The sequence below is a fragment of the Amblyomma maculatum genome, chromosome 4, assembly GCF_055883805.1.
Source record: "Amblyomma maculatum isolate TAMU_Amacu chromosome 4, ASM5588380v1, whole genome shotgun sequence".
NCBI lineage: Eukaryota > Metazoa > Arthropoda > Arachnida > Ixodida > Ixodidae > Amblyomma > Amblyomma maculatum.
The window spans coordinates 58805608-58822213 of record NC_139347.1 but is presented as its reverse complement, the minus strand read 5'-3'; the positions used below and the strand labels follow the sequence as shown (position 1 = coordinate 58822213).

Sequence of the window (16606 nt, the reverse complement as noted above, 5' to 3'; positions counted from 1 at the left end):
TTCGCAAGCTAAAACACTTAAGAATTGTGTGCCAGACCACGTCAAGTTCAGATGCATTCAGCAGGTGTCTCAGCGGATGGAGTTGAAGGCATGGCACTCAACACTGGTGAAGTTGACATTGGGCAGCACACTAACACAGGACTGCTGGATGGGCGAGTGCACCTTGATCTGTCTCAGGTGGGTGTCCCGGCCGTTCTGGTGGTTCGAAAGTACAGCAATTTGGATGAAGAAAGTGCGCACTGGACGGCCAGCAGAGTCTCTTGTTGCAATGTGAACCCAGCCTGTGGGCTCATTCAGGTCGACAGCCTCCAGCTCCTGCAGATCGTGGAAGCTGGTGCCCACTCGCACAGAAATCCTGCAAAGCAGTACAAGCACCAAAAGTTTGAGTGCATGTTTTCTTCGCTGTAATAATGGATGAAATGTTACTATATGGATCACTACTGGGTGACACAGTGAAGGGTCGGTAATGATGATGATGGACTGAGTTTAACGGAGCAAAGGCTTGGTTTGGTTTGGTTTGTGGGGTTTAACGTCTCAAAGCGACTCAGGCTAAGAGTGCCAAACACACGGTAAAAGTCAGCTCAGGTGAATACAATGTGCTCTGTGTGAAGATTAATGATGTCATAAAAAGTATTCACTTCAAGCAGCCGAAGGGCCTAAAAATTCATTCATAGTGTATAATCTCTAAAAACAGTGGTGTATAGGGCCTAAAAATTGATTTGCGGTGTATAATGGCCAGAGCAAAAATTAAAAGGAGACATGTCCTACTGGGAAAAAAAGTTTCTAGGACAAGCAAATTCGGCATACAAGCGCCACATTCTTTGACAACCTCTTGATTTCACTAGCTGATGTCACAACATGAGATTCAGACTTTCAGACCATTAAGTCTGGTCTCCAGACATTGGATAACAAGAGCTATTTGCTTCGATTCCTGATGATGCATCCTGGAAACTTTTGTCCCCAATAGCACATGCTTTAAAAGGCTAAGATGTCTTGCCAACATTTCTTCCTAAGACGACGGCAGGGCACCTGATGTTGCATTAAAAAGAAAGCTAAGCCGCTTAAGAAAGAGAAAAGGACTGAACCCCACATCAGTAAGAAATTGTGCACAAAAAGCAGACTTTTCCTAAAAATTTAAAAACTATTTCCACAGGGAATGAAAGCTCGTTAATTTGAAACTCAAGAATTCAATTTTATGGATAACTCAAACTACACTACTGCAAGGTCAGTTCCATAAATACATATGCAGAAAAAAAAAAATTTGCAGAGGTTTAGAATAGTTAAACATGGTATTCAGCGAAAGCTTCACAGCATGGTTACCCTTTGTACACCTCTTTTGCAGTCAGATTTAAATGGCATCTGTACGAAGTGCTAAGCGCAGCATCATCGCCACTACCATCCATGGCTGGCTCTGTGCATAGGTGCGGTTGCGCCTCATTCTTACATCCATCAAATGACATCATGGCTGCTTCCATTGTGCAATGGCACAGCCTGACATCACCCCCTTCCACTCTCCCCTCAGCTCCATGTTTGAAAGGTCATCCAAAGATTAAAGGGCCAAGGTCATGACCTTGTGGTGCAACATCAAGGTGGTCCATGAAGTTACACTTCAAGCAATTGGATGTTTTGGGGAAAAGAAAGCACAGGGCATTTATAGCCACACTTTGTCCTGTGGCTCCTTGACGGCCAATGGCAAGCCCATACTGACACTGTGTGTTGGCTTATAGGAAAGGAAAGGCAAATATCTTCCTTTTCTGGAGGAATGGGTCAAATCAAACAGTCGCCATGACTGACATGGTGGCCGGTGGCTGTGGCAGCACATGCCTGCCCTCTGTAGCACGTAATCCCAGAGACTTGCAGCTAAATGCTCATTAATTCGACACCCTTAATTTAGAAACACCTACCAGCTAACGGCCATGTAAGAGGGTGGCTTCGGATGGGGGCTATGGTTCCCGCAGCGGTTAGGCCACGTCCAAGTATGATTGGCATTGTTAAGCAATGAGCAAAATAGCACTCCTCAAATCTGAACTGCATGTTCTGCAGCTGACTATGCATCTCTGAAATGCATGCAACAACAAGCATGGCGAAACAGACAGCCTCGTCTCTGATAAGATGCAGATTACTGAGTTCATAAAAAATCACTTTTATAACTTGGCACCGTTCGCACCAGCTCGCGGTGGCGGCTATCAGCCGCACATCAGCTAGTGAACCAATCAGGTTACGTAGAGTTTTGGAAGATCATTGGTGGCACTAGGTATTTAGTGCACACTCATCTACGTCGTTCTTCTACTGGTCCGAAAATGCGTGCTCTTCAAGTGCCATTCAGTGCATTATGTGGAAGCCTGATATGCAACGCAGGCGGCATGTGAGGTGTCATTGCCGCTACCACGTCACACCATGAACAATGTCGAACAAGCCCTTACAATTTTTTTTAGCAGCTGTACTCTTAAAGGCCTGACTGAGTGCATGCAATAGAGCATTAATGGGAACGAAAAAAAGTTAATGTCACACTGCTTTAACCTAAAAACCAGGAGACCATTGCTTAATTTTTCAGCAAATAATTCTACCCTGACACAAAAGGTTTTTGTCAGCTTTTCAGGGCCATTTGATAATTCGAATTTTGGATAACTAGAAATTTTTTCCAGTTAATTGAAGTCTGAATTAACAAGCTTTTACTGCATTTACCTACAGCCAGCTAAACATCACTGAATTCTCTTCCCTTTTTTTCGTTTCAACAGCCAAACAATGGCTGTGACCCCAAAAGCTTCGTATAGGTCACGTAAAGAACAAAAAACTGCTAATATAACCACTATTTCTTTAGTCATTCTTGTTCTTAATGTAGGCTGAAACTGAAGTGTTTGTCAATTGAAATGACAAAGCAACTTTTCTTATGGTTCGGATAGAGGTTACATAACACTTGTGTTTTGTACAAATTGTGCCATGCGTCCCCAACTGCTTTCCTCTGGAAGGAATAAGCATGTGTACTGTTCAAATAAAGCTGTTGAAAGTCAGCAGGCTTTACCTGTCAGTCATCTCTACTTTTGGAATGTAGTCCGAATATATGCGTGAAACTCACCGAGCATAGCTTTATGGGTCTGTGTAGTGGCCCAGAACTTTTGCTGTAAAGGGCAACTGTATACTATTTAATTATTATGTGCCTGGCTTCCCACAGCAAAACAATTATGCACAATAGTGCCTGGTACTCCAAGATTACTGTGCATGTTAAAGGTATACTGAACAAATATCTAAGAATATTGAGAAAGCACCACAACTGCATTCTTAAGACACGATTACACTGGTACAGACACATAATTCGGGTTAGTTTTGAGCGGATGGCTGTATTTGACGTTTTCAGAGCGGCCGCCGGGTCAAAAGCAGCGCGCTCCCGACTGAGCCGGCGGGTGTGACGTCACAACTACCCTCAGCAACATCATGGCCCCGCGATCTCGCCGCCGCCGCCCCCGCACCTGAAGTTGGTTGACCGGCCTCACACAGTGTTGGTTCCACCGCGTCGCGCCATGCCCAATGCTGCGAAGTGTGGAATGCTGCATACAAGGTAGGTCGAGGGGGACGCGTACGGAGGGCGCATACTGCGGAATATTGTTTGCGCGGTGGGAGGAAACGAATTGTGCGCAGGAACACGAGCAGCAAAAAAAGCACGTTTGTCCCTGCGCTTTGCGAGTGCCACGGGGGAAAGGAAAAATGAACAGGTGAGACCAGCCACGATGGGGGTAGTTGTGACGTGATATCCGGTTTTGTCAGAGCTTTCACAAGAGCCCGCTAGGTGCGGCGATTTGAGAAATATTCATTAAAATACTTACTTTCCGCTCATTTCTGTTCATAAGGTGGATTATTTTCGTCACTCCCGACGCGATAACTACCATTTGCGCTGGAAATCTCGGTGGTAATTTTTTTTATTCAGTATATCTTTAACACATTCGCAGCAGAATATTCTTTTCAAGTCTCAATTCTACCGGGCCATAGGTACTAACGATGCGTCTAGCTCAATCACTTGTACTAACTGGTTTTTCAAAGCGGGGGGAGCGGAAGAATACAACATCGCAGTGTATGCATCTAGCTCTCTGAGAAGGGACATGGCCTAGAAGCACGTAACACACCAGCTAGTTACACTTGACAGAGTATAGACACATTGAACCTGCAAGCACCAAATGATAGCGTTTCAGACTCAAAATCATCTTATGGGTGCAACTGTGGTGCGGAGCTCGCGAGGGCTGCGCAATGTCCATCATTGCCCCTCAAGAGGTGTGCATGACACTCAAAAGTGCCAGTATGTTGTACAACATGGGAAGGCTTTATATTATTCAGTCTCTCTCAGGAGTGTGCAAAGCATAGACAAAAGAGGCTACTTACTCTATGTAACCAACAACATCAAGGCACTCTGAAGCAAGCATAAAACACTATGTGCAAAGGCTAAATTCTGCAGACTAGTGTGTCATAGCAAGCATAGCAACTGGAAGGCAGTGGTCTTTGCCACAAAATAGGCAATACAATAGATCCTCGATATATTGAACTTTAAAGGGATAGCAAAATAGTCTGATAACTTGACACACAAAACACAGCAATGAATAAAGCGACGCGCAGCCTAGAAGTAAAAGTATGATGTGTGAACACTCGGGATGCACTTTCTGCCGCAAAGTGCTGTGCTGCTCACTGGCATAATAACGGCAGCATGCCACACTAGGCACGGCATTTTTTGCATACAGTGCTTTGCAAGGCTGTAGTGAGGTGGAGGGTGTGCGATGATGAGTGAGAAGACCAACAACATGGCACCTATGATGGCAGCAATTTAACTGGCGTAAACTGCGCTCCACCTGATGCTCCGATTTGCAATTGCTGCAGGAGTGTAATCCTCATTCTGCATCATTGAAGGCAATAGTATGTCTTATGACGGACGTACAACCACAAGTGCAGCACTAGTAAGAACGTGGTCATACGTGCACATTCAACGTCCAGGAAAAAGCTGCATTTAGAAGCATGCCACGACTTTTCTTATCCCTACAGGTGCACGTGGTGCACCAGCCAAAATTGTCCCCTTTCTTCCAATGGCTCAAAGCACCGCAGTTTTGAAGTGAACGTTTTCAAAAACATTTGAAAGCACTGTCGACGCTTACAGCACGCTGTTCCGCAGCAAAGCCACATTGACTTCATTCTTAATCTCATTCCACATAAAATCCAGCTAAAAATTGAACTTTTTAAGTTAAAATTTCCACTTAAGCTCCTTATATAGCTGGAACTTATGTGGAACTGGACTGTATAAAATTAAAACACTGGAGTCTCCCTGCATCGGGTGCGGCAGCTGATCTCACAAGAAAAAAGGCCAAACCAGCGAACAAAACATAGCAAAGGTGACTGGCATGATTGAAGCAATGCAGTTACCGTTGTGCCCCGTTATTATGACCCCCGTTAATATAGACTGCCCGAATTATGGACAGTTTTTCTGAGGACGAAACATTTTGAATGTATTTATGCTCCGTTAATATGGAAACTCGCTGTCTGGATAATGGGAAGAACGTACAGCGCCCACTAGTGCCCAACTATATTTGTCTCGTTAATATGGGCAGCGGCTTTTAAAAGTAGAGCAGTTTGAATGGAAGGTAAAGGGCGCGCCGCCCGCAAACCTACACGACACCCAATAGGCCGCTGTCCTGAACGAATCAAAGAGGGCATGTTGCCGTTCTCGGGCAGGGAAAAATGAGCAAGAGAGAAGTGAGAATGATCCCGAAAGGAGGAAACCGGAAAATTTCTGAATGCAGCGGAAGCACTGCAAGGAGGGATCGCAGTACAAAAAAAACTGCAACACGTGGTTGCAATAAATCCTCTTGAACATGAATAGAAAAGCCGGTAAAAGCACAAGAAAGAAACTACAGGGAAGACAAAATGGCGGTGGGGACTGAAGTTGTTTTCTTTAACCCAAGACCACAATGCGTGTTCTGTGAAGCCATTACGCTTTTCTGTAAGAGTCAAAAGACACACTCTCAAAGTAGAGCGACAACAAAAAGGCGACGACTGGTACTGGGCGGCCTGTCCTGGACTAGTTTCCCTCAGAGGCCCCTCGGTTTCGCCATTGTTGCGCTGCCGAAAAGCCGCATTTTGCACCCCAGGTGGTCTTCATATAGGCTTCGCTTTGAGTTAGCAATGTGGCTTGGACAAATCTGACCTCTTCGCAGTCGGCTAGCCATCGTTCTAAACTGCATTTCAGCCTGCAGTGTTTGTTTCCTAGGTATGCGTAAGAACAGCGCCAAGGAGGGCTGCTCGATGGCCCTCTGCACTGCAGCTTACCAACTTCCTTGTTTGCAGTATAACTTTACAGAAACAGTACAAAGCAAAAGAGAGAATCAAAAGAACGGAAAGGCAGGAAGGTTAACAAAGCTTCAGACTGCATTACAGTGTTTGAGATCCACGATGATAAAGATAATGCACTCAAAATTGACGGTGTTCATTCAGATCATGAGTCCAGTGCACCTTGCTATGTGCAGAAGCAGTCATTAAAAATTGTTTCGTTTTTGTTGATGACTCGTTATTATGGATGACTCGCTGTATGGACAATTCTGGTCGGAAACCCAAGCATCCATATTAACGAGGCACGACTGCATACCAATACTGTGACAGGTTTGAGGAGGCAGTAACACATTTTCTATATTAATTCATGAACACGAGGATGGAGAAGTGAAGATGCTGCTGATGATACCATGAACGATGCACATTTTCCTCCTACTGTGACAGGTTTGAGGAGGTAGTAACACATTTTCTATATTAATTCAAGAACACGAGGATAGAGAAGTGAAGATGCTGCTGATGATACCACGAACGATGCACATTTTCCTACTACGGCGGCAAAATATACCACCAGCACCTTTAAATTTTCGCAAATGAATTTTTAAGCAATATAGCAAATTCCAAACTGCAAAAAATGTAGGGATATGCTAATAGAGAAGCGCGCAACATCAGTACCGGACAGGTATAGGCTTCAGTCTGCGGATACAATACAACCCTATGAAACAGCCTGACGCACTGTATTTGTGCATTTAGCATCCGCATTTCTCTCTTCAAGTGCAATAGTCTGTGTGCATAGCTGCCTTGTCACATGCATAAAATGCATGCTGGTACCAATATTAGCATCCCCTTTTCTCGCATCCACCAAATCAACAATATGGAATATGGAAGCACGACATATTTGGAAAGTAAATAAAATGGAAAACAAAGGCTCACTCCGAGATAGCTATAACAGGCAATGATTCCAAGCAGACTTGTACACTCAGCGTAATTGCTGGCTGCTCAAAAGTGAATGAAATAAATTCATAAAGGTTTTCCTGCTGGCAACTTTCCTTCTGTTGTTCCTTGAGTATGCATGACAAAAGCAGTGCTACAACATGCATATGGGGTGTGTTCGAAAAGAAGTCAACTTCTGCTACATCTTTATTACTTATTGTGCAACATTTTCCTCCTAAAAGTAGCCCCTCTACTGGCAATAAAACATTACCATAATTTTTGTTTACTTTTGGAAAACCTCCTGGAACATATTTTTTGGGATGGCATGCAGGTCTCTTGTTGCACTGTTCTGAATCTCGTCTATGGTTAGGAAACAACTGCCTTTAAATAAGGTTTTAACTTTCGGAAACAAAAAGTCTGCCGGGGCTAATTCTGGAGAATATTATGGATGGGGTGCAATGGCAGTGTGATAAACTGCAAGATAGCTGTGGACAAGGAGTAACGCATGAGCCAGCGCACTGTCATGACCCATGATACAACACCAAAGTCTGGTTTTCCCACAATTCACGCCACTTCTAGGCACAGTATCCCTCAAAGCGGTAGAAGTCCCTGGTAGATTTCCTTGCTTACTGTCTGACCAATTGGTACAAGTGACTTGGCAGTCACAAAAACACAACCAACATAACCTGGATCTTTGACAGACTCATGCCTGCCTTTTTTGGATGAGGAGACCCTTTGCCCACTCACTGAGATCACTGCACTTTCATTTTGATGTTATAGCCATATATCTCTGTCTGATCTCTGTTCTTGAGGAAGTTTTCATTACCGTATTCACACTGGCAAACAGTTCCTGGCTGATTTCAGCACAGGTCTTTAGAGGCAGTCTGCAAATGTGGCACGAATTTTGCACTGACACAGCAAAGCTCAAGTTTGTCACTAAAAATTTGATGCCACGATCCTGCACTCATTCCCACTTTATCAGCGACTTTTGGATGCAGTGTACAACAGTTTAAATCTCCAAGCTGCAACTGACCAGCTTCCTTTTCCAGTTTTGTGCACAAAATGAACAGAACTCAAATTATTCGCAAACTACTTTAGTGTGCATTAAATTTTAGATGAGATATTTAGAGGCTTGTTCACCTCATGTGCTAACGCTTAGAAGCTTAAGGTGAGCTGTCAGTGCTCTCAGTGACAAAATAAAATTCAGCTCCCCAAACCTCAGTAATCTGCAGAGTCCAACTTTTTATAAAACAACCTGAAACACACAGGGCTTTGATGGTCTATCCCCCAATGAACATTCCTTGATTTTTAGTGTGCCATGCTTCCATGATGTTGCTGATCAGCAAAACGTCCTTCACACCTATTGCAAGCAAGCAATCATTTTTCCCTGGAATTTACAGTCCAAAATATTCAGTTTACAACCCAAAATGGATCTGTACATTGACAGCCACAGGGGAGGAATGGGTTAGCTTGAAAGCAAAATATGCGCTGAATATTTGACAAAAATTTGCTCTCAGATTTGCTTAAGCACTCCTCTGCCACCTCATGATAGGCAGCCTATCAATGCCTGACAAAATGTTGTCCACAGCTACACTTTTGTTAAGATGATAGCAAAGTAAGGAAACTGTGACAATAGTTGCATTCTGGTTTATCATGGAGACACATGCTCGTTACAGCATAGATGTTGAATAAATCATTATACAAAAACAATGCTTGAAGCTAAGATTTGTTGGCATTCATACCACAACGAAAGTTCCCATCTGCATGAGTTGTCTAGACAGCTCGATACATCAAATCAAAAAGGCAAGAAGCCCACAGTAAAACCTAATTTAGCTGCTGCAGCCATGCATGCTGTACCCCCAAACAATAGGTGGCGGAATTTGAAGCAAGACACTAATTTGAGTTACTATGCGGATTAGCCGCCAAAGAAAAAAAAAGAAAAAAAAAAAAAAAAAACTTTTTTCCCGACTGAGCACAACAGTTTTCTATCTTTTAGTTATCTAACGCAAGCGGTAAGCACAGCCCAAGCTTCACACTTGCGCCCGCCCACCGATGCCAGCGTTGTTCTCTAATTGCAGAAAGCCGCGGAAAGCAGTCTTCTCTACGGCTGGTACTCCGACTGCTAACAAAATCGCGACATTTACCATAAGCATAGCTCTAAGCATAGAAATGGAATGGGGTATGCTTTACAACAGAGCACAAACGAGGCATGCCGAGAGGAAACGCACACCTGTTGGGAGTGTAGCTCTCGTCAAGCTTGTAGTCTGCGTATATGCAAATCCCCTGGATAGTTGTCTTCCGGCGGAATTGAATGTTGACTAGATGAGGTTGCGGTCCATCCGATTGCCAGTAAGTGTCAAGGCAGTTGTCGCGGAGTTGGTCGACCCCAAAGCCTGTAAAAACGAGTGTCGTGGCAGTTAGATTCTGTTGACAGCCAGTGGTGTTCCTCTTAACTTACCAGGCTTACAGGAAGACAGGGACCACACAGCTTGCGCACCGACCTCCCTTACTTTGCCTTCTCTTTCCAAACTCAAAGAATCGCGAACGTAGCCAGAGTTCATGACAGCAAAGGGGTATGCCGGAGCGCAGCGCTCGCATGCATCTAAAAATAGCCGAAAGAAAGAATGAAGCGCGTATATGCCCAGCAGGTAGCTTATATCGAGGCTACAGCGGTAGAAATGATTGTTAAAGAAAATTACGTGACGTGCGAGTGGGTAAGCCTCGCCTGCAGGCGTCCGAGCGAAACAATCAAACGATCAAACCGTCAAAAGCCGACAACACGTGCACAGCAACAACTGAAAACTGAACGCACAGCACAGCCGCACGGCCGCACTACAATCCGTGCGCAACAGTAGCGCCAGTAGCGCCACCAACACCAAGGTAGCCAAGGGCATACAGTGCTCTAGTACTCATGGGAGATAGCGCCAAGAATGCAATGATGATGATAGTTGACAAGTAGATGTACGAATAAGTCGAGGGAGAAGAAAAGACAGGAGAGCGGTATGCATGCATATCCAACGATCTGCATAACGCTAGAGGGAAATCGAATCCTCCGGAACGTGGGACACCGCACCTCTCGCTAATCGAACACCCGAGAAGTTTTTCTCACTTCGTTTAGCAGTGCTGAGTTAAATGGTTCAATGCCGGCATCAAGTAGGCTCTCTCTCTCTCTCTCGCGCGCGCGCGCGTGCGGGTTTCTTTCGCTTTCAGCCCCGCCGGGGTGGTGCAGTGGTAAGACCACGACCTACTGTATGTAAGACGCCCAACTACTGTGCCGTAGTACATGGGTTCGAACCCGGCCTCGGCGGCTGCGTTTCGATGGAGGCGAAACGAAGAGGCGTCCGTATGCTGTGCGATGTCAGCGCACGTTAAAGATCCCCAGGGGGTCGAAATTACTCCGCAGCCCTCCACTACGGCTCCTCTTTCTCTCTTTCCACTTTCACTCCCACCTTCCTCCCTTCCCTTACGACGCGGTTGAGGTGTCCGCAGAAAACAAGTGAGACAGTTACTGTGCCTTTCCCTTCCTATAAATCAACCAATCAATCGTTTTCAGAAACTAGAGAGAAATAGAGAGAATAATTTATACAAAGTAATTACGCGGGCTCACCCAGGTCCGGGAAACCATTGGCGAATACGGTCCTCCAGGCTTGACCGATCAGCTGGCGCTGAAGGGGAAGCTCTCAGCTTTGAACCTCATTGCTTTTAGCCCTGCAAAACTGCCTAACCAGGCGCGACTTTTCTATTGGTGCTGCAGCACTACCACCCGCGTTCTCGCAAAAACCTATCTGAAGCCGATTGTTCACAGAAACTTTCTGTGGCAATGGAGCCAAAGCTACGGGGGCGGGGCTTTCCTTACTGTGTTACTACGCCATGTAGTTCCGAGTACCTGGAGCCAATGCTTGTTCAGCTTTTACAGTTTCCTTGGCTCCCAAGCTCCCAATAAGCGGCAACATGTTCCTTTACGTCACTGATGTTTTACGAAGATAAAAGGGCCATTTGTTTTACCTACACCAGCTACACCAGTGTAGGAAATCTCCTATATCTGCAATGGATTTTTGCTGCATTGGTGTAGCTGGTGTAGGTTAAAAAAAATGGCCCTAGTGAATTGTGGTGCAGGCGCAGACTCTTGAGACTTCTTTGGACGGCCAGAAGATCAAATCAGTCGATATTGTCGACCATAAACCCTGACTGCTCATTGGAGGGTCAAATTCTAAAGTTAAAGCTCAGCTACTTTCGTCATCTGATGAGAAAGTCGCGACTAATCAACACCGCGCACGACGTACGCTGTCAAAAACAGATACGAGACGAACGCGTTACGAACGCGAATTCGCATCTGTCAAAAAGAGACGCGCGTTACGAACACGCGCAGAAATGGGCGGAGAAAAGCGGCAGACGCATCCCACCTGGCCCCGCGTACGCTGCTTGCGCTTTGCGAGATTATCGACAGGTAGCGTAGCCATTGACATGAACGCTGCGAATTAAAATCCAGCTGTACTGGCTGGTACTGTAGAATAGCTAGCCTGATTCAATAATAAGGCGAATAGTTCCGTAATGGTATAACATTCCAGAGCATCACCTGCGAAATTTCTGGAGGCACTATATTCTTGTGCGGAGCGAGCAGGCACGTTTCGGCTCCGTAGCTTCCACCACATTGCCACGGAAAGTTTCCTTTCCTGTAAACCAATCATAGAACGCCGGCGAACTTTGATGCGTTCAACAGAACGCTGGTTGGTATGCAATGTGTGTCTGGAAGCATGGTACGTAGCCTGATTAACACAGCAAAATAACGTTTAATAATTGAGGCACAGCAAACACAATCCTGTCAAAACGCCCTGCTGTTGACGGCATTCGGTGATTGAGTTAAACCGTGCCTATATTTTGGGATGCAAAAAGGGCGCTCGAGTGTCCCCCGTCTACGGGCTAACACCCTACGTGAAAAGAGGCAAGAGAGGGCGCGGGCATGGCGGCTAATTAGGAATTTCCGGTTGGCTAGACTTAGTTGTGTAAAATGGATGGGACGCATGTAAGGAAAAGCGAAATAGAGCCGAAAACCGCTGCAGTAGTTTCCTGAGCACTGCGAGAGTTGCCGCGTGCTGCGGCCTCATCAGAATAATAATAATAATAATAATAATAATAATAATAATAATAATAATAATAATAATAATAATAATAATAATTGGTTCACAGGAAGGGAAAGGCGCAGTATCTGCCACACTCTATGGACACCTGAACCACACCGTATGGGAAGGGAGGAAGGTGGGAGTGAAAGTGGAAAGGGAGATAGGGGAGCCGTAGTGGAGGGCTGCGGAGTAATTTTGATCACCTAGTCACAGGTAACCTGCGGCGTTTTATAACAGCCTTTCTTTCCAATCGTACCTTGCAGGTCCGGGTTGGATAGACCGTGAGCTCGCCTCGCCCCATCAACACCGGAGTGCCCCAGGGGTCTGTTCTCAGCCCCTTTTTGTTCAACCTGGTCCTGGCCGGTCTCCCGAGCGCCATCAAACAGGGTAGGGACCACAGAGTACTGATCTCGATTTATGCCGACGACGTGGCGCTCTGGGTCCGGGCCCCAAGGAGGAGGATGATCTCTGCTAGGAAAGCCCTGCAACAAGCCCTCGACTCCGTGCAGCAGTTCCTCCTCGACAGGGGGCTCAAGCTCTCTGTCGCAAAGTCGGAGGCCCTCATGGTGCACCCTTCGGGAGCACGAGCGTCAGCTCATGCAACCACCCTGATGATCGACGGCACCAGCCTACCCTGGAGACGCCAGGTCAAGTACCTGGGGCTGGTGATCGATCACCGCCTCACATGGATCCCTGCAGACAAGGCCTACCTGGGTCATCTGAACCGGGTTGGCCGAGCAGCCCAACGTCTTGCAGGGGGCAACGGCTGCTCAACATCATGGGCAATCCGGCTGTTTGAGGCGGCCGCCACCTCTTCCATACTTTATGCCCTCCCTTTTGTTTCCCTCAGGCCCACCAGAGTGAACATCCTGGACGGAGCACGCAGGAAATGGATCCGACGCCTGCTGGGAGCAACGCAGAGCTCTAGGATTGCGGCAACACTGGCGGAAGCCGGCGTCTACCCCCTGACCCTGCAGCTCCTCCAGAGAGGCCTCACTCACGTGGACCGCCTTCACCACGCCCCTGACGGAGCTTCCCTCCTGGCACGGCTGCGCAGCGCCCCCCATTCACGGATGGGACAAAGGACTTCATCGGAAACGCCCCAGGGTATTCCATCCTCCCTCCTCCACCAACACGTCCTCCTTTACAGGTCACCCTTGACCTGGAGGGGGTCAGCAAGCGCCGCTCCCCAGCTGCTGCCCTCGGCCAGGCCGCCGCAGCCTTGATGGAAGAGTGCGAGGGGAGCACCCTCCTCTTTACCGACGGCTCGGTCCTGCCTTCCACGGGCCAGGCTGCAGCGGCTATGACGGCCCCACAGGTGGGGGTGTCCAGCTCTTGCAGGCTCTCCTTTCCAGGTAGCTCTACTGCAGCCGAGCTGGCGGGCCTCCACTTGGCAGCGGACTACCTGGAGACTGGTCAGCCCCCAGGCTTCTACACCATCCTGTGCGACTCAAGGCCGGCACTGCAGCTCCTGCGTAAGCCGTCCTGCTTCCAGCTATCGGCTTGCCACCTACGAGCGCGCCTCCAGGCCCTGGAGGATGCCGGCTTCGTCCTTTCACTGCACTGGATCCCGGGCCATGCGGGCATCCAGGGCAACGACGAGGCCGACGCACTTGCCAAGGCGGCCCACTCCGACCAGGTAGGTATGACTCACCATGTATCTGCCTTTGACTTTTCCAGGCTTCCCCTCAAGAGGGCGGTGAGGGCCCTGCACCCTGATCGGCACATCGCCGAGGGGAGGACATTCCACCGCCTGTCTGACAAGCTCGCTCGCAGGGAGCGAGCTCTCCTCCTACGCCTCCGCACCGGAGGTTCCTGGACGCCCACGGAGCTGTATGTCCGTGGCCGGATCCCCTCCCCAGCATGCTTTTCCTGCGGTGATGCAGGAACGCTGGGGCACCTCCTCTGTGTGTGCCCAGTACACGCCCACCACCGTCGCAGGATGGAGGCAGGCTACCGGGCCCTTGTGCTTCCTGCTGCCACCGAGGACCATCTGCTCTTCCCGGCCAGGAGCCCCTTGGCAGCCCACCGGCTCCTGCTGGCCTTCCTGGAGGAGTCCGGCCTGGCTGCACGACTGTAGCTTACCACCGGGCCTGCTGGCCTGCTGGCCACAGCGTTGGCGACGGGGCTGATGACGAGGACGACGACGAGAGCAACTCCACGAGGATGACCCCCCCCTCCCAACATCCCATCTCCCCTTCCCCCCGGACACCAAGAGTGCCGCCGCGAATTAGGGCCGGCATGGCCCGTGTCCGGTATCCCCCCCCCCCCCCCCGAGAATAACCCAAGGACCCCTACCTACCTACCGCCTAGGGATCTTTAACGTGCGCTGACATCGCACAGCACGCGGGAGCCAATTTTAACGCGGTAGCGTTAAGGAGCTCGTGTCGCAGAAAAGCCGGTGTCGTCGGTTGCGTTGGCCGTGAGCGATAAATCCCGGCATGCACTTCATAAATAGAAACAACTTCCAAGATGGGAATCGAACCAGGGTCTCTGGAGTGTGAGACGGAGACGCTACCACTCAGCCACGAGTTTTTTTTTTTCTTTATTGCATGAATTGGTACAAATACATCAGTAAAAGATCGTGATTGCGATGCCCCTTGGCTGACAACCGTGTCTAACGGACTTTCATTACCACAAGTTCGCCCATCAGACTCAAGACATCCTCCGCAGCGTCTTGCTGCTTCAAATTTTTTTTTAGTTTATACACTTGTTCAACAAAATAATCGCATACAGATCGTGCATCGACATCACAGTGTCTAACAAAATAATCACATACAGATCGTGCATCGACATCACAGTGTCTATAAGCCATCCTACTACTCCAAATACTGTGAAGGCCCAGTAGCATGATGAGGTCATACTGAAAATCATCATTAATAGTTGTCAAGTACCGAATTTCACGTGGCGTCAATGACAGGTCTTTTTTAAGTGTCCTTTGTAACACATCCCAGTAAAACACCGCATCCCAACAATCTAGGAACACGTGCTCAACTGTTTCAGGTTTCCTACATATAAGACAGTTTGAGCCCCAAGGTACAAAAAGGCCTTTTTCTTCCACCCATGTTTTGACTGGGAGGGTTCCTGTATGCAATTTAAAAAGAATGTTTTTACGCCCGGTGCAACAGTCATGTTTTTAACTCGTTTGAGCACATCTTTCCCTGGGCCTTCACAGTATAAAGTTCTGTACAATGGAGCTGGGAACAATTGTGAAATAAAATCCTTATACAGTCGCTTAGGTGGTACCGTCGCTAAATACTCTACACAGTACCTCACGCGCAAAAACTTGAACGACCACACCACTTCTCGCTGGAAGCGTGACACAGTGTATCCCCGAGCAGAGCATGATGAGACTATAAACTCTGGAATTGCACTGGATAGCATGATTTGCATAAAGGTTCTCAGGAATGCATCTTTTTGGTCACGTAGGAAACAAAACCTTAAAACCATCTGCCGCACATATAGATGCATTAGAGACAACCATCCGTCTTTAACTCGCCGAAAGAGATTATCTCTGCTAATTCGTTCCCAGTTGGACGACCAAATGAAGACCGCAAATACACGATGGAACCTTTGTATATTGCTTCGAGCACAATGTAATACTTGAAGTAAATACATTATTCTTGCCACCAAAAAGATATTGCATACGGACGCACGGGCGAAAATAGAGAGGTTACGTCCCATCCATCCTTTCGTCCTTTCCCGTATTTCTTCCGCTTTTTCGTTTCAGTAATTCGTATTTTCCCCGTATTTGTCCAATGGGACTCTCAAATAAACTCCGGGTTTTGTAGCCCATCTTACTCCACAGAAAATTTCCGGTTCCTCTTCCCATTCCCCGTGCCAGACTCAGAGACTTTTCTTTAAATTAACAGCACTACCAGTCTGCCTGTAATACCTTTGCGTTACTTTCAAAGCTTCCGAAACGCTTTCACGATCTTCACAAAAAAGCGCCACATCATCAGCGTATGCCAATATTTTCACTTCACATACTCCCAGCTTAAAACCATGGATGTATTCGTTAGCAATTACCATTCTACACAATGGTTCCAAATATATAGCAAAGAGGAGAGGAGACAGTGGACATCCCTGCCGCACAGATGCTCTTACATCAATTCTTTCAGATAACACTTTGTTAATCATAAGGCGTGTAGAACAACATGCATAAGCCATTTTAACTCCTTTCAATACAACGGCACCAACACCAATATGTTCCAACAAACAGTACAATATTTCATGAGACACACGATCAAATGCTT

The 16606-nt window shown here is 47.3% G+C and overlaps 2 protein-coding genes across 4 annotated transcripts in view; one reads left to right on the top strand and one right to left on the bottom strand.

Moving 5' to 3' along the window:
• The window catches only part of APC10 (anaphase-promoting complex subunit 10), a 56822-nt gene extending 46733 nt beyond the window's left edge, over nt 1-10089 (bottom strand). Inside the window, exons 1-4 of one of the 3 annotated variants that reach the window (XM_084601640.1) lie at nt 9930-10068; nt 9689-9832; nt 9461-9623; nt 70-355 (exon numbers count right to left, since the gene is read on the bottom strand). In XM_084601640.1, coding sequence (XP_084457766.1) covers nt 70-355; nt 9461-9623; nt 9689-9791 — 552 coding nt within the window. In that variant the 5' untranslated portion in view covers nt 9792-9832; nt 9930-10068. Of the gene's footprint in view, nt 1-69; nt 356-9460; nt 9624-9688 lie in introns of those variants that run through there. The other 2 variants (XM_084601639.1, XM_084601641.1) reach the window with 2 other exon arrangements.
• Nucleotides 10090-12811: 2722 nt separating this feature from the next.
• On the top strand, nt 12812-14231 carry LOC146191163 (uncharacterized). Its single transcript, XM_084600282.1, has 4 exons — nt 12812-13002; nt 13544-13668; nt 13721-14105; nt 14213-14231. Exons 1-4 carry the CDS (start codon nt 12812-12814, stop codon nt 14229-14231), a joined length of 720 nt encoding a protein of 239 aa, XP_084456408.1.
• The last annotated feature ends 2375 nt before the right edge of the window (nt 14232-16606 follow it).